At 47.4% G+C, this 23858-nt stretch overlaps 1 protein-coding gene across 1 annotated transcript in view; it reads right to left on the bottom strand.

Annotated features, from left to right (window-relative positions):
- Positions 1-2425: 2425 nt before the first annotated feature.
- LOC121537228 (constitutive coactivator of PPAR-gamma-like protein 2) overlaps positions 2426-23858 on the bottom strand; it is an 84682-nt gene continuing 63249 nt past the window's right edge. Inside the window, exons 12-16 of the mRNA XM_045215326.1 lie at positions 15531-15740; positions 15119-15365; positions 4253-4388; positions 4104-4149; positions 2426-3960 (exon numbers count right to left, since the gene is read on the bottom strand). Coding sequence (XP_045071261.1) covers positions 3733-3960; positions 4104-4149; positions 4253-4388; positions 15119-15365; positions 15531-15740 — 867 coding nt within the window. The 3' untranslated portion in view covers positions 2426-3732. The remainder of the gene's footprint in view (positions 3961-4103; positions 4150-4252; positions 4389-15118; positions 15366-15530; positions 15741-23858) is intronic.

Here is a 23858-nt window from a genome sequence, read left to right as displayed (position 1 = left end):
GCTAGGGCAAAAACCCTTTGGCGTCCCCAGGTCCGAGTTTGGGAAACAATGTCTAAGGAACACCATCAGATAGATGGAGCATCAAGTCATTGACATGGTCTCCGTCTGTTGCCTTGCCTCGTCAGGAGTTCATATAGTGTGCCATTTCAAGTCCCCTGTAGCTCAGTTGGTAGAGCATGGCGCTTGCAACGCCAGGGTTGTGGGTTCGTTTCCCACGGGGGGCCAGTATGAAAATGTATGCACTCACTAACTGTAAGTCGCTCTGGATAAGAGCGTCTGATAAATGACTAAAATGTAAAATGTAATTCCCTATATAGTGCACTACTTTTGACCAAAGCCCTATGGGGGCAGCCTTTGACCAAAGCCCTATGGGGGCAGCCTTATGGGCCTGACCAGAAGTAGTGCAGTAGAAGGACTAGCTGCCATTTGGGCAGCATCCATGTCTGTACGCTTACAGACATTGGTTTAGTTGAGTTGATTCAGTCCATGTTATTTCTATAGATGGCCAGGAGACAGACAGATCCATCCTACTGCTCTGCTCTGTGGTCTACAACTACTAACATTAAAAAAAGTCAATACTCTGATTCCTCTCAGAGCACACCTATTAAGGGAATACTTATTTTGTCCTCTATCATAATGATAAAACGATTTAGGATCTTTAGATTGTGGGCAGAACATTCAAGTGTTCCCGCCCCAAATCCCTGCTGATTGGCAAGGTGGTTTGGGGGAAGTGCTTCCTGTTGGTTAAAGAGCTTAGAACGCTGGGCTATCACCGTGGCGACTGCTAACCAATCACCAGGCAGTGTTGGGGAGGCGGTGCTACCAGGCCTGTCCTGATTGGCCAGCCAGCTGACAGGGTTGGTGTGGGTCTATGCTTTGGGACTTCATCAGGTCTTGTCTATAACGGCAACCTACCCCCCATAATGCACTGCTTCTGATGAACAGGGGTAGTAGTGCACCACGTAGGAAATAGGGTGCCATTTGAGACGCTGCCTTGGTGCCAGTCAGAGGGGCAGCACTCAGACCTCTAAAACCGGATCTGGCACCGAATTTGGCCTAACTGGGTTTCAACCTATAAGGGGATCCAGTGGGATTCTTCTGAAGACCACTCTGTTCACATTTAAAACAGGTCTTCTTAACAGGGGCATATTAACGTACAAAGGAGTCTCTAAAGGTGTCTAATGTTAAAGTAGATCTCTAGAGGTCAAAGTAATTTCCTAGGTCACAGGGGAACCCTCTCAGACAGACTGTCTGGTCATCAATAATCATAATGAATCCTACATTAGTAAGTGCTCACCGTTGGGATATACAATCAGAGCATAGGGGATAATGCAGTAATATAATATAAGGGTAAGAGCGTCAGGTTAAGGTGCATTACATCTGTGGTCATGGGGTCTCAACGCAGCTGGGCTAGACAAAGTTAGCACGCTAAAATATTAGCGTAAGTGCTAATGTTATTCAAGGGTTTGGGCTACGTTAGCATGCTAATGCATTAGCGGTGCGGCGGTGCAAATGCTACTGAAGGGTCTGGGCTAAGCTATGCTAACACACTGACGCGCAGGGTGATTAGCAACACAACGCAGCGTAGCTAATACAGTTGGTCTGGCGGGGCAATGCTAACACGCTAAGTGAGTGTTCTGGGAGGTTAGAGGCTAATAGATCATCATCGGTGGTTCATTCATTCATTAGTATGTCATCATCCTCCTCCTCTCTTCCTCCTCTGACACATCTAAAGCCTGACCTCACACAGAACACTGCTCGCCATGAGGTCCCTATGGCAACAACTTACATCTGTGGTCAGGGTGTCTCAACACGGCTGGGCAACTAAACCTCTACACACTAATAATAACCCAGGCACCGGAACCAACAGACTAGCCAACAGTGGGAGTTTAATAACCCAGGCTCCGGAACCAACAGACTAGCCAACAGTGGGAGTTTAATAACCCAGGCTCCGGAACCAACAGACTAGCCAACAGTGGGAGTTTAATAACCCAGGCTCCGGAACCAACAGACTAGCCAACAGTGGGAGTTTAATAACCCAGGCTCCGGAACCAACAGACTAGCCAACAGTGGGAGTTTAATAACCCAGGCTCCGGAACCAACAGACTAGCCAACAGTGGGAGTTTAATAACCCAGGCACCGGAACCAACAGACTAGCCAACAGTGGGAGTTTAATAACCCAGGCTCCGGAACCAACAGACTAGCCAACAGTGGGAGTTTAATAACCCAGGCACCGGAACCAACAGACTAGCCAACAGTGGGAGTTTAATAACCCAGGCTCCGGAACCAACAGACTAGCCAACAGTGGGAGTTTAATAACCCAGGCTCCGGAACCAACAGACTAGCCAACAGTGGGAGTTTAATAACCCAGGCTCCGGAACCAACAGACTAGCCAACAGTGGGAGTTTAATAACCCAGGCTCGGAACCAACAGACTAGCCAACAGTGGGAGTTTAATAACCCAGGCTCCGGAACCAACAGACTAGCCAACAGTGGGAGTTTAATAACCCAGGCTCCGGAACCAACAGACTAGCCAACAGTGGGAGTTTAATAACCCAGGCTCCGGAACCAACAGACTAGCCAACAGTGGGAGTTTAATAACCCAGGCTCCGGAACCAACAGACTAGCCAACAGTGGGAGTTTAATAACCCAGGCTCCGGAACCAACAGACTAGCCAACAGTGGGAGTCTAATAACCCAGGCTCCGGAACCAACAGACTAGCCAACAGTGGGAGTTTAATAACCCAGGCTCCGGAACCAACAGACTAGCCAACAGTGGGAGTTTAATAACCCAGGCTCCGGAACCAACAGACTAGCCAACAGTGGGAGTTTAATAACCCAGGCTCCGGAACCAACAGACTAGCCAACAGTGGGAGTTTAATAACCCAGGCTCCGGAACCAACAGACTAGCCAACAGTGGGAGTTTAATAACCCAGGCTCCGGAACCAACAGACTAGCCAACAGTGGGAGTTTAATAACCCAGGCTCCGGAACCAACAGACTAGCCAACAGTGGGAGTTTAATAACCCAGGCTCCGGAACCAACAGACTAGCCAACAGTGGGAGTTTAATAACCCAGGCTCCGGAACCAACAGACTAGCCAACAGTGGGAGTTTAATAACCCAGGCTCCGGAACCAACAGACTAGCCAACAGTGGGAGTTTAATAACCCAGGCTCCGGAACCAACAGACTAGCCAACAGTGGGAGTTTAGTGTCAAACACACTACTACTACAACTACTAAACACCGTAGTAGAGGTCTAACTGTGCGGACCCTGGTAGGGGAGTGTAGATTCACTATCAATACTAACACTAGGGAGGGATCATTAGAACATTATGAGAGAGTGTGCTGGTGCTACAATAGCGATGGGCCATGGGGGCGGGGCTTTAGGGGTCAGGGGTTATGGGGTGGAGACGGGGCTTACAGACAAATGGACTCATGGAGAAAAACCTCTCATCGTTAAAATAAAACCACATGACAAAATTAAGGGGTGGGGCTTACTGCTCTGCCAAACCAATCACACGGAGAAGCAGAGAGAGGGGGGGGAAAGGCTAGCGGAACACATCCATCAACCAACCAAATCGACTGATGGAGGAGAGCACCTCCCCCTCTCTGACTTCCTGGTTGGTGTGTTGGTGGGCGGGGCTAACAGAAAGACAGGGGAAGGCAGTGGAACACAGACGGCACTTTCAGAACACCCTGTTGCATCCTGGGAAAGCCTAGTCACAACTCCTTCATTACATTCCGTCTGACGGACAGCCGTCAAGGCAACAAGGGGCCTCCTCTGATTGGTTGTCTTTGCTGGCTAAGGCACACGGGGTTGGCTGGGCCAGTGGGGGCAAATCCAGAGGCTGGCCAATAGCAGAGGCTGCAGGGCTGCCGTTCAGCTTCTGGGCCACACCCCCAGAGTTAAGCCCCTCCCCCTCAGAGGACTTGGGGGGGCTGGTGGAGGGGGGGGGTGAGGTCTGGAGGGAAGGAGAGAGAGAGAAAACTTAATGCTTATTTAAAGCTACATCTAACTGGTGTCTTTACATTTAGTGTGACGACACCGCTTATTCTATGGCTTGACCTTATTGTGATGTCAGACCTTTATTGTGTTGGCAGTTACCTTTTTACCTCCTCGCCCTCCTTTCACTGGGATGTCCTTACCCCTTCTGGGGGAGAGAGAGAGAGAGAGCAATCAGTAAAAATGTATATTATAGACTCAAGTAAGTATAGAGACAGTTTAATTTAAAGAGCAGCAGCAGAGTGTCTTACCCTCTCCCTGCCCCGACCGACACCACCTGCATGTTGAACCCCCCTCTGCCACGCAATGGTTTGTTCCCGGCCCACTGCCCCACCACCATTCCGGCTATCTCCAACTTCCCTCCATGGGGGGGGATCGACTGCAGACCTGCTCATCAACAGAGAGATAAGAGTGTGTTTATTACCTGTTAGAAAAGAACAGTTGGATATACATTACATTTAAAAAAAATTACATTTTAGTCATTTAGCAGACGCTCTTATCCAGAGCGACTTACAGTTAGTGAATACATATTTTTTTATACTGGCCCCCCGTGGGAATCGAACCCACAACCCTGTCGTTGCAAACGCCATGCTCTATCAACTGAGCTACATCCCTGCCGGCCATTCCCTCCCCTACCCTGGACGACGCTGGGCCAATTATGCGCCGCCCATGAGTCTGGATTCGAACCAGGATCTCTAGTGGCACAGTTAGCACTGCTATGCAGTGCCTTAGACCACTGCGCCACTCAGGAGTACATATTTCCTGGTGCATAAAAAATGTGTTGGTTCTAATACTCACGCCTCGGATCTAACACCAATGTTTCAGTGTATTGATCTAACACCAATGTTTCAGTCTACTGATCTAACACCAATGTTTCAGTGTATTGATCTAACACCAATGGTCTAACACCAATGTTTCAGTGTATTGATCTAACACCAATGTTTCCGTGTACTGATCTAACACCAATGGTCTAACACCAATGTTTCAGTGTACTGATCTAACACCAATGTTTCAGTGTACTGATCTAACACCAATGTTTCAGTGTATTGATCTAACACCAATGTTTCAGTCTACTGATCTAACACCAATGTTTCAGTGTATTGATCTAACACCAATGTTTCAGTGTATTGATCTAACACCAATGTTTCAGTGTATTGATCTAACAACAATGTTTCAGTGTACTGATCTAACAACAATGTTTCAGTGTACTGATCTAACACCATTGTCTCAGTGTATTGATCTAACACCAATGTCTCAGTGTATTGATCTAACACCAATGTTTCAGTGTATTGATCTAACACCAATGTTTCAGTGTATTGATCTAACACCAATGTTTCAGTGTACTGTCTCAGTGTATTGATCTAACACCATTATCTCAGTGTATTGATCTAACACCAATGTCTCAGTGTCTTGGATCTAGGGCTGTCCTCAACAACAACAAAAAAACTTGCAACATTGTATCAAATATTCTGGGCCCTCAGTTCCCTGCCAGTGAGCTCGGGACAGACACAGCTGGAGGCCATTTATGGGACAGACACAGCTGGAGGCCATTTATGGGACAGACACAGCAGGAGGCTATTTATGGGACAGACACAGCTGGAGGCTATTTATGGGACAGACACAGCAGGAGGCTATTTATGGGACAGACACAGCAGGAGGCTATTTATGGGACAGACACAGCTGGAGGCTATTTATGGGACAGACACAGCAGGAGGCTATTTATGGGACAGACACAGCTGGAGGCTATTTATGGGACAGACACAGCTGGAGGCTATTTATGGGACAGACACAGCAGGAGGCTATTTATGGGACAGACACAGCTGGAGGCTATTTATGGGACAGACACAGCTGGAGGCTATTTATGGGACAGACACAGCAGGAGGCTATTTATGGGACAGACACAGCAGGAGGCTATTTATGGGACAGACACAGCAGGAGGCTATTTATGGGACAGACACAGCTGGAGGCTATTTATGGGACAGACACAGCTGGAGGCTATTTATGGGACAGACACAGCTGGAGGCTATTTATGGGACAGACACAGCTGGAGGCTATTTATGGGACAGACACAGCTGGAGGCTATTTATGGGACAGACACAGCTGGAGGCTATTTGCACAAGGGATAAGTAGTAATCAGGTAGGACTATTTTATGACGTTTCCACCAGATCAGAGCATGACATTTCTTTCCCCTTTCATGCTGAGTGGTAATCGAAAGGGAGATTGCTGGAAAGATTACGTTGAGTAACTATTGTCATTCTCAATGGATGTAGAAACAAACTTAATTTACTTGCAGTTTGAGGCAAAGAAAACATTTATTTGAGATGCTCAACAGTGATGTTAAGTTAAGACATTCAGAAATAGTATCAGATCCCCAAATGGGGACATTTATAGGCCTACATTTGCGCTCAGGCCAGGTAGACTAGTCCTACTTCTATATGCGTAATCAGGTACGTGTCCTTACTCAAGATTGACAGGAGCGCTCCAAACAAAAGACAATAAATAAATTGACAACTCATAAATGGAATGAAATAAATAAACCCCAAAAGATTCTCACAAGTTTAGTATAGGTTGTGACTGTGCAAACAACGGTCAGACTGGAAACGCCTCACACCGCGTGGCTGCTGCCTCTCTAACCTGGTGGTCCCTGCACGCACCACCCACGTGGAGTTCCAGGTCTCAGGCAGCCTCTGGAACTGCCGTTCTGCTGCCAACAAGGCAGAGTTCATCTCAGCCTATGCTACCCTCCAGTCCTTCGACTTCTTGGCGCTGACGGAAACATGGATTACCACTGAAAACACTGCTACTCCTGCTGCTCTCTCCTCGTCTGACCATGTGTTCTCACATACCCCGAGAGCATCTGGTCAGCGGGGCTGTGGCACATGAATCCTCATCTCTCCCAAGTAGACATTCTCTATTTTTCCCCTGACCCATCTGTCTATCTCCTCATTTGAATTCCATGCTGTCACAGTCACTAGCCCATTTAAGCTTAATATCCTTGTCATCTATCGCCCTCCAGGTTCCCTTGGAGAGTTCTTCAATGAGCTTGACGCCTTGATAAGTTCCTTTCCTGAGGATGGCTCACCCCTCACAGTTCTGGGTGACTTTAACCTCCCTACGTCTACCTTTGACTCATTTCTCTCTGCCTCCTTCTTTCCACTCCTCTCCTCTTTTGACCTCACCCTCTCACCATCCCCCCCTACTCACAAGGCAGGCAATACGCTTGACCTGATCTTTACTAGATGCTGTTGTTCTACTAATCTCACTGCAACTCCCCTCCAAGTCTCCGACCACTACTTTGTATCCTTTTCTCTCTCCCTCTCCTCCAACACTACTCACTCTGCCCCTACACAGATGGTAATGCGCCGTCGCAACCTTCGCTCTCTCTCTCCCGCTACTCTTTCCTCTTCCATCCTATCATCTCTTTCCTCTGCTAAATCCTTCTCCCTCCAATCTCCTGATTCTGCCTCCTCAACCCTCCTCTCCTCCCTTTCTGCATCCTTTGACTCTCTATGTCCCCTATCCTCCCGGCCGGCTCGGTCCTCCCCTCCAGCTCCGTGGCTTGATGACTCATTGCGAGCTTACAGAACAGAGCTCCGGGCAGCTGAGCGGAAATGGAAGAAAACTAGACTCCCTGCGGACCTGGCATCTTTTCACTCCCTCCTCTCTACATTTTCATCATCTGTTCCTGCTGCTAAGGCCACTTTCTACCACTCTAAATTCCAAGCATCCGCCTCTAACCCTAGGAAGCTCTTTGCCACATTCTCCTCCCTGCTGAATCCCCCCCCCCCCCCTCCCTCCTCCCTCTCTGTGGATGACTTCGTCAACCATTTTGAAAAGAAGGTTGACGACATCCGATCCTCGTTTGTTAAGTCAAATGACACTGCTGGTCCTGCTCACACTCCCCTACCCTATGCTTTGACTTCTTTCTCCCCTCTCTCTCCAGATGAAATCTTGCGACTTGTGACGGCAGGCCGCCCAACAACCTGCCCGCTTGACTCTATCCCCTCCTCTCTTCTCCAGACCATCTCCGGTGACCTTCTCCCTTACCTCACCTCGCTGATCAACTCATCCTTGACCGCTGGCTATGTCCCTTCCGTCTTCAAGAGAGCGAGAGTTGCACCCCTTCTCAAAAAACCAACACCTGATCCCTCTGATGTCAACAACTACAGACCAGTATCCCTTCTTTCTTTTCTCTCCAAAACTATTGAGCGTGCCGTCTTTAGCCAACTCTCTTGCTATCTCTCTCAGAATGACCTTCTTGATCCAAACCAGTCAGGTTTCAAGACTGGTCATTCAACTGAGACTGCTCTTCTCTGTGTCACGGAGGCTCTCCACACTGCTAAAGCTAACTCTCTCTCCTCTGCTCTTATCCTTCTAGACCTGTCTGCTGCCTTTGATACTGTGAACCATCAGATCCTCCTCTCCACCCTCTCCGAGCTGGGCATCTCCGGCGCGGCTCACTCTTGGATTGCGTCCTACCTGACCGGTCGCTCCTACCAAGTGGCGTGGCGAGAAGCTGTCTCCGCACCACGTGCTCTCACCACTGGTGTCCCCCAGGGCTCAGTTCTAGGCCCTCTCCTATTCTCGCTATACACCAAGTCACTTGGCTCTGTCATATCCTCACATGGCCTCTCCTATCATTGCTACGCTGACGACACACAACTAATCTTCTCCTTTCCCCCTTCTGATAACCAGGTGGCGAATCGCATCTCTGCATGTCTGGCAATCACAGACGGAACACCACCTCAAGCTGAACCTCGGCAAGACGGAGCTGCTCTTCCTCCCGGGGAAGGACTGCCCGTTCCATGATCTCGCCATCACGGTTGACAACTCCGTTGTGTCCTCCTCCCAGAGTGCGAAGAGCCTTGGCGTGACCCTGGACAACACCCTGTCGTTCTCCGCTAACATCAAGGCGGTGTCCCGATCCTGTAGGTTCATGCTCTACAACATTCGGAGAGTACGACCCTGCCTTACACAGGAAGCGGCACAGGTCCTAATCCAGGCACTTGTCATCTCCCGTCTGGATTACTGCAACTCGCTGTTGGCTGGGCTCCCTGCCTGTGCCATTAAACCCCTACAACTCATCCAGAATGCCGCAGCCCGTCTGGTGTTCAACCTTCCCAAGTTCTCTCACGTCACCCCGCTCCTCCGCACACTCCACTGGCTTCCAGTTGAAGCTTGCATCTGCTACAAGACCATGGTGCTTGCCTACGGAGCTGTGAGGGGAACGGCACCTCCTTACCTTCAGGCTCTGATCAGACCCTACATCCAAACGAGGGCACTACGTTCATCCACCTCTGGCCTGCTGGCTCCCCTACCTCTGCGGAAGCATAGTTCCCGCTCAGCCCAGTCAAAACTGTTCGCTGCTCTGGCACCCCAATGGTGGAACAAGCTCCCTCACGACGCCAGGACAGCGGAGTCACTCACCACCTTCCGGAGACATTTGAAACCCCACCTCTTTAAGGAATACCTGGGATAGGATAAAGTAATCCTTCTACCCCCCCAAAAAAAAAAAAAAACATTGTAAAGTGGTTATCCCACTGGCTATAAGGTGAATGCACCTATTTGTAAGTCGCTCTGGATAAGAGCGTCTGCTAAATGACGTAAATGTAATGTAAATGTAAATAATATATTGAATGCATTAACAGAAATTACCGTGACCAAACAAACATTGTAGATGATAAATGATGGTAATTAACGGTAAATGTACTACTGGTGTGCCATCCCTGCGGATCCCAATGGATCAGTCCACTCAGACAGGCCTCCACAATGGATCAGTCCACTCAGAAAGGCCTCCACAATGGATCAGTCCACTCAGACAGGCCTCCACAATGGATCAGTCCACTCAGACAGGCCTCCACAATGGATCAGTCCACTCAGACAGGCCTCCACAATGGATCAGTCCACTCAGACAGGCGTGAATCAGACAAGCGTCTCATGTGCCACAATTTTGTACAAATATATTTGCCACTGATCTAACAAGGAATGGCAAATAAGTCTGGCTGCACAACCGATTGGCAAATGTACTGTAAATTGAGAAATAATGTGACAAAACTGAATAAGAATAAAAAAACTGCACTATGAAATAACAAAGAATGATAGTAAAAAGCTTTGGAGCACCTTATATGAAGTTTTGCGCAAAAAGGCAAACTCAGCTCCATCATCCATTGAATCAGATGGCTCATTCAGAACAAAACCCACTGATATTGCCAATTACTTTAATACTTTTTCATTGGCAAGATTAGCCAATTTGGCATGACATGCCAGCAACAAACACTGACACTATACATCCAAGTACAGTGGGTTGCGAAAGTATGTACCCCCCTTAGCATTTTTCCTATTTTGTTGGCTTACAACCTGGAATTAAAATATATTTTTTTTTGGGGGGGGTTGTATCACTTGATTTACACAACATGCCTACCACTTTGAAGATGCAAAATATGTGTTATTTTGAAACAAAACAGAAATAAGACAAAAAAAAGAAAACTTCCATTCTTCAAGGCAAAACTGCTCCAGCTCCTTCAAGTTGGATGGGTTCCGCTGGTGTACAGCAATCTTTAAGTCATACCACAGATTGGATTAAGGTCTGGGCTTTGACTAGGCCATTCCAATACATTTAAATGTTTCCCCATTCCAAGACATTTAAATGTTTCCCCTTAAACAACTCAAGTGTTGCTTTAGCAGTATGCTTAGGGTCATTGTCCTGCTGGAAGGTGAACCTCCGTCCCAGTCTCAAATCTCTGGAAGACTGAAACAGGTTTCCCTCAAGGATTTCCCTGTATTTAGCGCCATCCATCATTCCTTCAATTCTGACCAGTTTCCCAGTCCCTGCTGTTCTCAGGGTGATGAGAGGTGTTGGGTTTGCGACAGACATAGCGTTTTCCTTGATGGCCAAAAAGCTCAATTTTAGTCTCATCTGACCAGAGTACCTTCTTCCATATGTTTGGGGAGTCTCCCACATTCCTTTTGGCGAACACCAAACGTGTTTGCTTATTTTTTCTTTAAGTCATGGCTTTTTTCTGGCCACTCTTCCATAAAGCCCAGCTCTGTGGAGTGTACGGCTTAAAGTGGTCATATGGACAGATGCTCCAATCTCCGCTCTGGAAAGTTGCAGCTCCTTCATGGTTATCTTTGGTATCTTTGTTGCCTCTCTGATTAATGCCCTCCTTGCCTGGTCCGTGAGTTTTGGTGTGCGGCCCTCTCTTGGCAGGTTTGTTGTGGTGCCATATTCTTTCAATTTTTTTAAAATAATGGATTTAAATGGTGCTCCGTGGGATGTTCAAAGTTTCAGATATTTTTTTATAACCCAACCCTGATCTGTACTTCTCCACAACTTTGTCCCTGACCTGTTTGAAGAGCTCCTTGGTCTTCATGGTGCTGCTTGCTTGGTGGTGCCCCTTGCTTAGTGGTGTTGCAGACTCTGGGGCCTTTCAGAACAGGTGTATACAGTGATCCCTCGCCACTTCGCGGTTCACTTATCGCGGATTCGCTATTTCGCGGATTTTCATAATGCATTTTTTTTTTTTTGGTGCATTGTGCTCTGCATTCTGATTCGCTAAAAACTCACTCCCGCTTCTTGTATCAAAACATGCTACGAATTGTGCTATCATTTTGTCGTCTCGTGCAGTTATGTGTACGTACATAAAACAGCTTGGCAAATTTACATTAAGTTGGCCAAATTATCTTGTAATTTCGAACATCTCCTAATGAAATGGGACCCTTTGATGAGCCGTTCGTTACAGTTCTCCAACGTAATCGATGGTGGCATGTCGGTGTACAAGGATCTTTTTGCAAAGAAGAAAAAGAGCGACAACAGCTGCCTATCACTATGTTCTTCTCCCGAACAAACACACCTGCACCGCGGGCTTCAGAAGAAGAGAACACTGCAGAGCGCAGTCAGGATGCAGCGGCCCAGTCTGAAGAGCAGTGAAACGGCCTACACGTGAGTCACTGTATTTGTATACATGTAATAGTTGCTAATTGTAAAAAAAAAAAAAGTTTTCTATTTCGCGGATTTCACTTATCGCGGGTCATTTTCGGAACGTAACCCCCGCGATAAACGAGGGATTACTGTATATATATATATATATATATATATATATATACTGAGATCATGTGACACTTAGATTGCACACAGGTGGACTTTATTTAACTAATTATGTGACTTCTGAAGGTAATTGGTTGCACCAGATCTTATTTAGGGGCTTCAGAGCAAAGGAGGTGAATACATATGCACACACCACTTTTAGTTATTTTTTTCATTTCACTTCACCAATTTGGACTATTTTGTGTATGTCCATTACATGAAATCCAAATAAAAATCAATTTAAGTTACATTTTGTAATGCAACAAAAATCTGATCAAAATATGAAAGACACCATTGTAATTTTGAATTCTGTAAAGTGAGTGTGGAAGAGGTGAAAAAATTATTGTTGTCTATTAACAATGACAAGCCACCAGGGTCTGACAACTTGGATGGAAAATTACTGAGGATAATAGCGGATGATATTGCCACTCCTATTTGCCATATCTTCAATTTAAGCCTACTAGAAAGTGTGTGCCCTCAGGCCTGGAGGGAAGCAAAAATCATTCCGCTAACTAAGAATTGTAAAGCCACCTTTAATGGCTCAAATAGCTGACCAATCAGCCTGTTACCAACCCTTAGTAAACTTTCAGAAAATATTGTGTTTGACCAGATACAATGCTATTTTACAGTGAACAAACTGACAAACTTTCAGCAAGCTTATAGGGAAGGACATTCAACAAGCACAGCACTTACACAAATGACTGATGATTGGCTGAGAGAAATTGATGATTAAATGATTGTGGGGACTGTTTTGTTAGATGTCAGTGCGGCTTTTGACATTATCGATCATAGTCTGCTGCTGGAAACACGTATGTGTTATGGCTTTACACCCCCTGCTATATTGTGGATAAAGAGTTACCTGTCTAACAGAACACAGAGGGTGTTCTTTAATGGAAGCCTCTCCAACATAATCCAGGTAGAATCAGGAATTCCCCAGGGCAGCTGTCTAGGCCCCTTACTTATTTCAATCTTTACTAACGACATTCCGCTGGCTTTGAGTAAAGCCAGTGTGTCTATGTATGTGGATGACTCAACACTATACACGTCAGTGTATAGGCACTGCATCGCAGTGCTAGCTGTGCCACTAGAGATCCTGGTTCGAATCCAGGCTCTGTCGTAGCCGGCCGCGACCGGGAGACCCATGGGGCGGCGCACAATTGGCCCAGCGTTGTCCAGGGTAGGGGAGGGAATGGCCGGCAGGGGATGTAGCTCAGTTGGTAGAGCATGGCGTTTGCAACGCCAGGGTTGTGGGTTCGATAAAAAATAATGTATGCGCTAACTGTAAGTCGCTCTGGATAAGAGCGTCTGCTAAATGACTAAAATGTAAATGTAAATAGCGACTGAAATGACTGCAACACTTTAAAAAGAGCTGCAGTTAGTTTCAGAATGGGTGGCAAGGAATAAGTTAGTCCTAAATATTTCAAAAACTAAAAGCATTGTATTTGGGACAAATCATTCACTAAACCCTAAACCTCAACTAAATCATGTAATAAATAATGTGGAAATCGGGCAAGTTGAGGTGACTAAACTGCTTGGAGTAACCCTGGATTGTAAACTGTCATGGTCAAAGCATATTGATACAACAGTAGCTAAGATGGGGAGAAGTCTGTCCATAATAAAGCGCTACTCTACCTTCTTAACAGCACTATCGACAAGGCAGGTCCTACTGGCCCTAGTGTTGTCGCACCTGGACTACTGTTCAGTCGTGTGGTCAGGTGGCACAAAGAGGGACTTAGGAAAATTGCAATTGGCCCAGAACAGGGCAGCACGGCTGGCCCTTGGATGTACACAGAGAGCTAACATTAATAATATGCATGTCAATCACTCCTGGCTCAAAGTGGAGGAGAGATTGACTTCATCACTACTTGTATTTGTGAGAGGTATTGACATGTTGAATGAACCGAGCTGTCTGTTTGAGCTACTGGCACACAGCTCGGTCACCCATGCATTTACATTTTAGTCATTTAGCAGACCCTCTTATCCAGAGCGACTTACAGTTAGTGAGTGCAGATCTGATTGATTGATTGCTTCTGTGGACAGCTGTCTTTTATACAGGTAACAAACTGAGATTAGGAGCACTCCCTTTAAGAGTGTGCTCCTAATCTCAGCTCGTTACCTGTATAAAAGACACCTGGGAGCCAGAAATATTTCTGATTGAGAGGGAGTCAAATACTTATTTCCCTCATTAAAATGCAAATCAATGGATCCATAATAAACCCCAGGAAGAGTAGCTGCTGCCTTGGCAGGAACTAATGGGGATCCATAATAAACCCCAGGAAGAGTAGCTGCTGCCTTGGCAGGAACTAATGGGGATCCATAATAAACCCCAGGAAGAGTAGCTGCTGCCTTGGCAGGAACTAATGGGGATCCATAATAAACCCCCAGGAAGAGTCGCTGCTGCCTTGGCAGGAACTAATGGGGATCCATAATAAACCCCAGGAAGAGTAGCTGCTGCCTTGGCAGGAACTAATGGGGATCCATAATAAACCCCAGGAAGAGTAGCTGCTGCCTTGGCAGGAACTAATGGGGATCCATAATAAATACAAATACAAACATCACAGTGTATTGATCTAAAACCAATGTCTCAGTGTATTGTCTAAAACCAATGTCTCAGTGTATTGTCTAAAACCAATGTCACAGTGTATTGTCTAAAACCAATGTCTCAGTGTATTGTCTAACACCAATGTCTCAGTGTCTTGGATCTAACACCAATGTCTCAGTGTCTTGGATCTAACACCAATGTCTCAGTGTATTGTCTAAATAATAATAATAATATGCCATTTAGCAGACGCTTTTATCCAAAGCGACTTACAGTCATGCGTGCATACATTTTTTTTTTGTGTATGGGTGGTCCCGGGGATCGAACCCACTACCTTGGCGTTACAAGCGCCGTGCTCTACCAGCTCAGCTGAGCTACAGAGGACCACATGTCACATGTCACAGTGTCTTGATCTGTGCATTGATCTATTGGATACATGTGTGTGCGCTTGTGAACGTGTGTGTGTGTGTGTGTGTGTGTGTGATGCTCACCTGGGAAGGCTCTGGGTCTGTGCTGGGCTGGGTGTGTGTGGTGATGAGGGTGAGGATGATGAGGGTGGTGGTGGGGGGGCATGTTGCCCATGGGCCGGGGGGGGTAGAGGGGAGGCAGAGGGTAGAAGGGGGGAGGAGGCAAGAAGGAAGGAGGGGGGAGAGGGGGAGGAGGGGGAGGAGGACGAGAGAAGTTGATTCCTTCTAGGATGGCCTGACGCATCTTCTCCACACGAGACACCAGCTCCTCCTGTTGGACAGAGACAACATTATCCTTATAAATACCAGAAGTCGAGTAAGCCTTTTACATGGGTCACAGAAAGCATTCCCATTTTTGTATCGCCTGCTGGCCCGGGGATTGAACCAGCAATCATCCGGCTACTGGTACGCCTCTACACCCCACCCCCCGACCAACCTGTCCTTCACACATGTCGAGCAGGGCCTGGCGGTCTCGGGCGGCGCGGGCCAGTTTGGTCTGGAAGAGTTTCCCGTCGAAGAAGCCCCAGGGGCAGCAGTGTTCCCAAGGTAACGGCTGACCACACACGTCGTTGACCAACAGAGCCGTGTCCACGCCCGCCATGAAGAGGGACGCCAGCTGCACCCCCCGACCGTCTACCTTCTCCACCTATAGACACACAATCAAAAACTCATTTTTTGACCAATGGGTAAAATATTATGTTGTGTAGATAATCCACTAAGAAAACCAATGCTTCAAACTTCAGGTCTCTATCATAATCCGTTCAAAATTTATTGGAGTTTCTCCCCTTGTAGGATGGACAGAATTAGAGGGACTAAATCAAAAACTTGTTTTTAAAAATGAAGAAAAATGCAGACTCACCTCCCAGAATGAAGGCTACATGGCTACATGGCTACGTGACAGGCTCACCTCCCAGAATGAAGGCTACAAGGCTACATGGCTACCTGACAGGCTCACCTCCCAGAATGAAGGCTACAAGGCTACCTGACAGAATCACCTCCCAGAATGAAGGCTACATGGCTACCTGACAGGCTCACCTCCCAGAATGAAGGCTACATGGCTACCTGACAGAATCACCTCCCAGAATGAAGGCTACATGGCTACCTGACAGGCTCACCTCCCAGAATGAAGGCTACATGGCTACATGGCTACCTGACAGGCTCACCTCCCAAGATGATGGCTACATGGCGACCTGACAGGCTCACCTCCCAGAATGAAGGCTACATGACAGGCTCACCTCCCAGAATGAAGTCTACATGGCTACCTGACAGGCTCACCTCCCCGGATGAAGGCTACATGGCTACCTGACAGGCTCACTTCCCAGAATGAAGGCTACATGGCGACCTGACAGGCTCACCTCCCAGAATGAAGGCTACAAGGCTACCTGACAGGCTCACCTCCCAGAATGAAGGCTACATGGCGACCTGACAGGCTCACCTCCCAGAATGAAGGCTACAAGGCTACATGGCTACCTGACAGGCTCACCTCCCAAGATGATGGCTACATGGCGACCTGACAGGCTCACCTCCCAGAATGAAGGCTACATGACAGGCTCACCTCCCAGAATGAAGTCTACATGGCTACCTGACAGGCTCACCTCCCCGGATGAAGGCTACATGGCTACCTGACAGGCTCACTTCCCAGAATGAAGGCTACATGGCGACCTGACAGGCTCACCTCCCAGAATGAAGGCTACAAGGCTACATGGCTACCTGACAGGCTCACCTCCCAGAATGAAGTCTACATGGCGACCTGACAGGCTCACCTCCCTGGATGAAGGCTACATGGCTACCTGACAGGCTCACTTCCCAGAATGAAGTCTACATGGCGACCTGACAGGCTCACCTCCCCGGATGAAGGCTACATGGCTACCTGACAGGCTCACTTCCCAGAATGAAGTCTACATGGCGACCTGACAGGCTCACCTCCCCGGATGAAGGCTACATGGCTACCTGACAGGCTCACTTCCCAGAATGAAGTCTACATGGCTACCTGACAGGCTCACCTCCCAGAATGAAGTCTACATGGCTACCTGACAGGCTCACTTCCCAGAATGAAGTCTACATGGCTACCTGACAGGCTCACTTCCCAGAATGAAGTCTACATGGCGACCTGACAGGCTCACCTCCCAGAATGAAGTCTACATGGCTACCTGACAGGCTCACTTCCCAGAATGAAGTCTACATGGCGACCTGACAGGCTCACCTCCCCGGATGAAGGCTACATGGCTACCTGACAGGCTCACCTCCCAGAATGAAGTCTACATGGCTACCTGACAGGCTCACCTCCCAGAATGAAGGCTACATGGCTACCTGACAGGCTCACCTCCCAGAATGAAGGCTACATGGCTACCTGACAGGCTCACCTCCCCGGATGAAGGCTACATGGCTACCTGACAGGCTCACCTCCCAGAATGAAGTCTACATGGCTACATGACAGGCTCACCTCCCCGGATGAAGGCTACATGGCTACCTGACAGGCTCACTTCCCAGAATGAAGTCTACATGGCTACCTGACAGGCTCACCTCCCAGAATGAAGGCTACATGGCTACATGGCTACCTGACAGGCTCACCTCCCAGAATGAAGTCTACATGGCTACCTGACAGGCTCACCTCCCAGAATGAAGTCTACATGGCTACCTGACAGGCTCACCTCCCAGAATGAAGTCTACATGGCTACCTGACAGGCTCACCTCCCAGAATGAAGGCTACATGGCTACATGGCTACCTGACAGGCTCACCTCCCAGAATGAAGGCTACATGGCTACATGGCTACCTGACAGGCTCACCTCCCAGAATGAAGTCTACATGGCTACCTGACAGGCTCACCTCCCAGAATGAAGTCTACATGGCTACCTGACAGGCTCACCTCCCAGAATGAAGGCTACAAGGCTACCTGACAGGCTCACCTCCCAGAATGAAGGCTACATGGCTACCTGACAGGCTCACCTCCCCGGATGAAGGCTACATGGCTACCTGACAGGCTCACTTCCCAGAATGAAGGCTACATGGCGACCTGACAGGCTCACCTCCCAGAATGAAGGCTACAAGGCTACATGGCTACCTGACAGGCTCACCTCCCAAGATGATGGCTACATGGCTACCTGACAGGCTCACCTCCCAGAATGAAGTCTACATGGCGACCTGACAGGCTCACCTCCCCGGATGAAGGCTACATGGCTACCTGACAGGCTCACTTCCCAGAATGAAGGCTACATGGCTACCTGACAGGCTCACCTCCCAGAATGAAGTCTACATGGCTACATGACAGGCTCACCTCCCCGGATGAAGGCTACATGGCTACCTGACAGGCTCACTTCCCAGAATGAAGTCTACATGGCTACATGGCTACCTGACAGGCTCACTTCCCAGAATGAAGGCTACATGGCTACCTGACAGGCTCACTTCCCAGAATGAAGTCTACATGGCGACCTGACAGGCTCACCTCCCCGGATGAAGGCTACATGGCTACCTGACAGGCTCACTTCCCAGAATGAAGGCTACATGGCTACCTGACAGGCTCACCTCCCAGAATGAAGGCTACATGGCTACCTGACAGGCTCACCTCCCAGAATGAAGGCTACATGGCTACCTGACAGGCTCACCTCCCAGAATGAAGGCTACATGGCTACCTGACAGGCTCACTTCCCAGAATGAAGGCTACAAGGCTACATGGCGACCTGACAGGCTCACTTCCCAGAATGAAGGCTACATGGCTACCTGACAGGCTCACCTCCCAGAATGAAGCTACATGGCTACCTGACAGGCTCACTTCCCAGAATGAAGGCTACATGGCTACCTGACAGGCTCACTTCCCAGAATGAAGGCTACATGGCTACCTGACAGGCTCACTTCCCAGAATGAAGGCTACATGGCTACCTGACAGGCTCACTTCCCAGAATGAAGGCTACAAGGCTACATGGCGACCTGACAGGCTCACCTCCCAGAATGAAGTCTACATGGCTACATGACAGGCTCACTTCCCAGAATGAAGGCTACATGGCTACCTGACAGGCTCACTTCCCAGAATGAAGGCTACAAGGCTACATGGCTACCTGACAGGCTCACTTCCCAGAATGAAGGCTACAAGGCTACATGGCGACCTGACAGGCTCACTTCCCAGAATGAAGCTACATGGCTACCTGACAGGCTCACTTCCCAGAATGAAGCTACATGGCTACCTGACAGGCTCACCTCCCAGGACATTAAACAATACAGGTAAGATGGATATTGACTTTGAGACATGACATGTAGTATTATCATATTTTGGTATAAGCTTTTCATATTAATGCGGTTCCTGTTATTTTTAGAAGATTTCTCATAAAAACAAGCGTATCGATATGTAGTGATGTGTCGTTTTAACGTCATATGTTGAACATGTCTATAATGCTGAACCGTTATGGACTACTGAGTTTCTCCAAGCTCATCTATAATGCTGAACCGTTATGGACTACTGAGTTTCTCCAAGCTCATCTATAATGCTGAACCGTTAGGACTACTGAGTTTCTCCAAGCTCATCTATAATGCTGAACCGTTATGGACTACTGAGTTTCTCCAAGCTCATCTATAATGCTGAACCGTTATGGACTACTGAGTTTCTCCAAGCTCATCTATAATGCTGAACCGTTATGGACTACTGAGTTTCTCCAAGCTCATCTATAATGCTGAACTGTTATGGACTACTGAGTTTCTCCAAGCTCATCTATAATGCTGAACCGTTATGGACTACTGAGTTTCTCCAAGCTCATCTATAATGCTGAACCGTTATGGACTACTGAGTTTCTCCAAGCTCATCTATAATGCTGAACCGTTATGGACTACTGAGTTTCTCCAAGCTCATCTATAATGCTGAACCGTTATGGACTACTGAGTTTCTCCAAGCTCATCTATAATGCTGAACCGTTATGGACTACTGAGTTTCTCCAAGCTCATCTATAATGCTGAACCGTTATGGACTACTGAGTTTCTCCAAGCTCATCTATAATGCTGAACCGTTATGGACTACTGAGTTTCTCCAAGCTCATCTATAATGCTGAACCGTTATGGACTACTGAGTTTCTCCAAGCTCATCTATAATGCTGAACTGTTATGGACTACTGAGTTTCTCCAAGCTCATCTATAATGCTGAACTGTTATGGACTACTGAGTTTCTCCAAGCTCATCTATAATGCTGAACCGTTATGGACTACTGAGTTTCTCCAAGCTCATCTATAATGCTGAACCGTTATGGACTACTGAGTTTCTCCAAGCTCATCTATAATGCTGAACCATTATGGACTACTGAGTTTCTCCAAGCTCATCTATAATGCTGAACCGTTATGGACTACTGAGTTTCTCCAAGCTCATCTATAATGCTGAACCATTATGGACTACTGAGTTTCTCCAAGCTCATCTATAATGCTGAACCGTTATGGACTACTGAGTTTCTCCAAGCTCATCTATAATGCTGAACCGTTATGGACTACTGAGTTTCTCCAAGCTCATCTATAATGCTGAACTGTTATGGACTACTGAGTTTCTCCAAGCTCATCTATAATGCTGAACTGTTATGGACTACTGAGTTTCTCCAAGCTCATCTATAATGCTGAACTGTTATGGACTACTGAGTTTCTCCAAGCTCATCTATAATGCTGAACCGTTAGGACTACTGAGTTTCTCCAAGCTCATCTATAATGCTGAACCGTTATGGACTACTGAGTTTCTCCAAGCTCATCTATAATGCTGAACCGTTATGGACTACTGAGTTTCTCCAAGCTCTCTCTAAGGCAAAGGGTCATAAAGGTTAACCTTCACACCTAGGTGAAATGTCATGTGACCTCACAGGACTACAAAATGACTCTGCTGTATCCCCCATTAGCCTCTTATCCTGCTGGACCGAAGAGCCTCTTCATATCCTGCTGGACCTCTCTGGAGGAGGGAGAAGAGCCTCTTCTTATCCTGCTGGACCTCTCTGGAGGAGGGAGAAGAGCCTCTTCTTATCCTGCTGGACCTCTCTGGAGGAGGGAGAAGAGCCTCTTCTTATCCTGCTGGACCTCTCTGGAGGAGGGAGAAGAGCCTCTTCTTATCCTGCTGGACCTCTCTGGAGGAGGGAGAAGAGCCTCTTCTTATCCTGCTGGACCTCTCTGGAGGAGGGAGAAGAGCCTCTTCTTATCCTGCTGGACCTCTCTGGAGGAGGGAGAAGAGCCTCTCTTCTTATCTTGCTGGACCTCTCTGGAGGAGGGAGAAGAGCCTCTTCTTATCCTGCTGGACCTCTCTGGAGGAGGGAGAGAGCCTCCATCTTCAGTAGGCCGACCACAGGGCCTGGACCAGTTAACCTTCTGGACCTTCGCCTTGGTGAACTGATAAGTTAGGCAAAGTACCTTTTTTAGGGAATGGTACCTGTAACCCAGTACAGAAATTGGTACAGAAGAGCCCATGCACTAAACAGAAGGAAACAGTCTCAGAAGACATAAGACTTCAAAGATCTGAAGGGTTTCAAGCTAACCCTCTTCAAGGAGAAGACAATTTAGAACACAGCCTCTGCAACTCAAATAAAGCGCCATCAGACAGAGTAACCAGGGACACAACCTAAAGGATCAGCCATCAGACAGAGTAACCAGGGACACAACCTAAAGGATCAGCCATCAGACAGAGTAACCAGGGACACAACCTAAAGGATCAGCCATCAGACAGAGTAACCAGGGACACAACCTAAAGGATCAGCCATCAGACAGTGTAACCAGGGACACAACCTAAAGGATCAGCCATCAGACAGAGTAACCAGGGACACAACCTAAAGGATCAGCCATCAGACAGAGTAACCAGGGACACAACCTAAAGGATCAGCCATCAGACAGTGTAACCAGGGACACAACCTAAAGGATCAGCCATCAGACAGTGTAACCAGGGACACAACCTAAAGGATCAGCCATCAGACAGAGTAACCAGGGACACAACCTAAAGGATCAGCCATCAGACAGAGTAACCAGGGACACAACCTAAAGGATCAGCCATCAGACAGAGTAACCAGGGACACAACCTAAAGGATCAGCCATCAGACAGAGTAACCAGGGACACAACCTAAAGGATCAGCCATCAGACAGAGTAACCAGGGACACAACCTAAAGGATCAGCCATCAGACAGAGTAACCAGGGACACAACCTAAAGGATCAGCCATCAGACAGAGTAACCAGGGACACAACCTAAAGGATCAGCCATCAGACAGTGTAACCAGGGACACAACCTAAAGGATCAGCCCACAAAGGACCACCCAAACTCAGAGGAAAGGAGCAAGAAACTACCACCAAGGAACCCCTCAACTCAGGACAAAGGAGAACACAGCCATTTTCCTTTTGTTCACCTCCATGTGGTCTAACCGGAGCCGTGGACTACAGACTGTTGACAGACTTTCACATCTTTAATATTCAGATATCTTGGGTCTCTTTTTTGTCTTTCATTCTATTTCCTACCTTTTAATCATCACTCATTATGTTTAGAAATATTTTGATTAGCGTTATTAAATGTGAATGACCGGCTCGATCTTATGTAGCGAAATTGTGTTTTTTACATTGGATAAAAGTAGAGACTCAGAGCTAGAAAATTGTATATCATACACTACAGTTGAGGAACAATGGGACAGTTAATCTGCTTTGAAAGTTGATAAACTTGTAACCTCACTTTAGAAAATGCTCCTTGAATGTTTTGGTACTTACTGAAGAGCTCTTCTTTGTCTACACCCATTCAACATCGTTCACACCCTTTTATGCTTTAGTCCCACCCATCTCTTTAAGGATTCACATGTGAGGCCATGTACTAAACAACCAAAGATTTCAAGACTAAAGGCTGGTTTATACTACGGATGTGTTCGTGAATTTAATCTGGAGTGCCAGAGTGTGCTCTGGGCGTTCGTAAACTCAAGAGTGTTGTCAGATTGTCCGTTCGTAAATTCAAAGCGTTTTGGTCTCAGAGCGCACACTGGACGCTCTGGTCGAGGAGTAGGGTTGATCCGAGCGTTCTGACCTAACAACAGCAGCCAAGCACCCAAGCTAACTGGCTAACGTTGGCTAGCTTGCTAGCTACTTCCAGACACAAATGAGAGAACAGCTCTCTGACCATTATACTCGCCCTAGCAGAGCTGGTTAGGCTGTTTATGTTATCCAGAGCTGGTTAGGCTGTTTATGTTATCCAGAGCTGGTTAGGCTGTTATGTTATCCAGAGCTGGTTAGGCTGTTTATGTTATCCAGAGCTGGTTAGGCTGTTTATGTTATCCAGAGCTGGTTAGGCTGTTTATGTTATCCAGAGCTGGTTAGGCTGTTTATGTTATCCAGAGCTGGTTAGGCTGTTTATGTTATCCAGAGCTGGTTAGGCTGTTTATGTTATCCAGAGCTGGTTAGGCTGTTAATGTTATCCAGAGCTGGTTAGGCTGTTTATGTTATCCAGAGCTGGTTAGGCTGTTTATGTTATCCAGAGCTGGTTAGGCTGTTTATGTTATCCAGAGCTGGTTAGGCTGTTAATGTTATCCAGAGCTGGTTAGGCTGTTTATGTTATCCAGAGCTGGTTAGGCTGTTAATGTTATCCAGAGCTGGTTAGGCTGTTTATGTTACCCAGAGCTGGTTAGGCTGTTTATGTTATCCAGAGCTGGTTAGGCTGTTTATGTTATCCAGAGCTGGTTAGGCTGTTTATGTTATCCAGAGCTGGTTAGGCTGTTTATGTTATCCAGAGCTGGTTAGGCTGTTTATGTTATCCAGAGCTGGTTAGGCTGTTTATGTTATCCAGAGCTGGTTAGG

The sequence above is a fragment of the Coregonus clupeaformis genome, unplaced genomic scaffold (assembly GCF_020615455.1).
Source record: "Coregonus clupeaformis isolate EN_2021a unplaced genomic scaffold, ASM2061545v1 scaf0423, whole genome shotgun sequence".
NCBI lineage: Eukaryota > Metazoa > Chordata > Actinopteri > Salmoniformes > Salmonidae > Coregonus > Coregonus clupeaformis.
The sequence above is the reverse complement of the archived record's forward strand: the minus strand, read 5'-3'. Positions and strand labels throughout refer to the sequence as shown.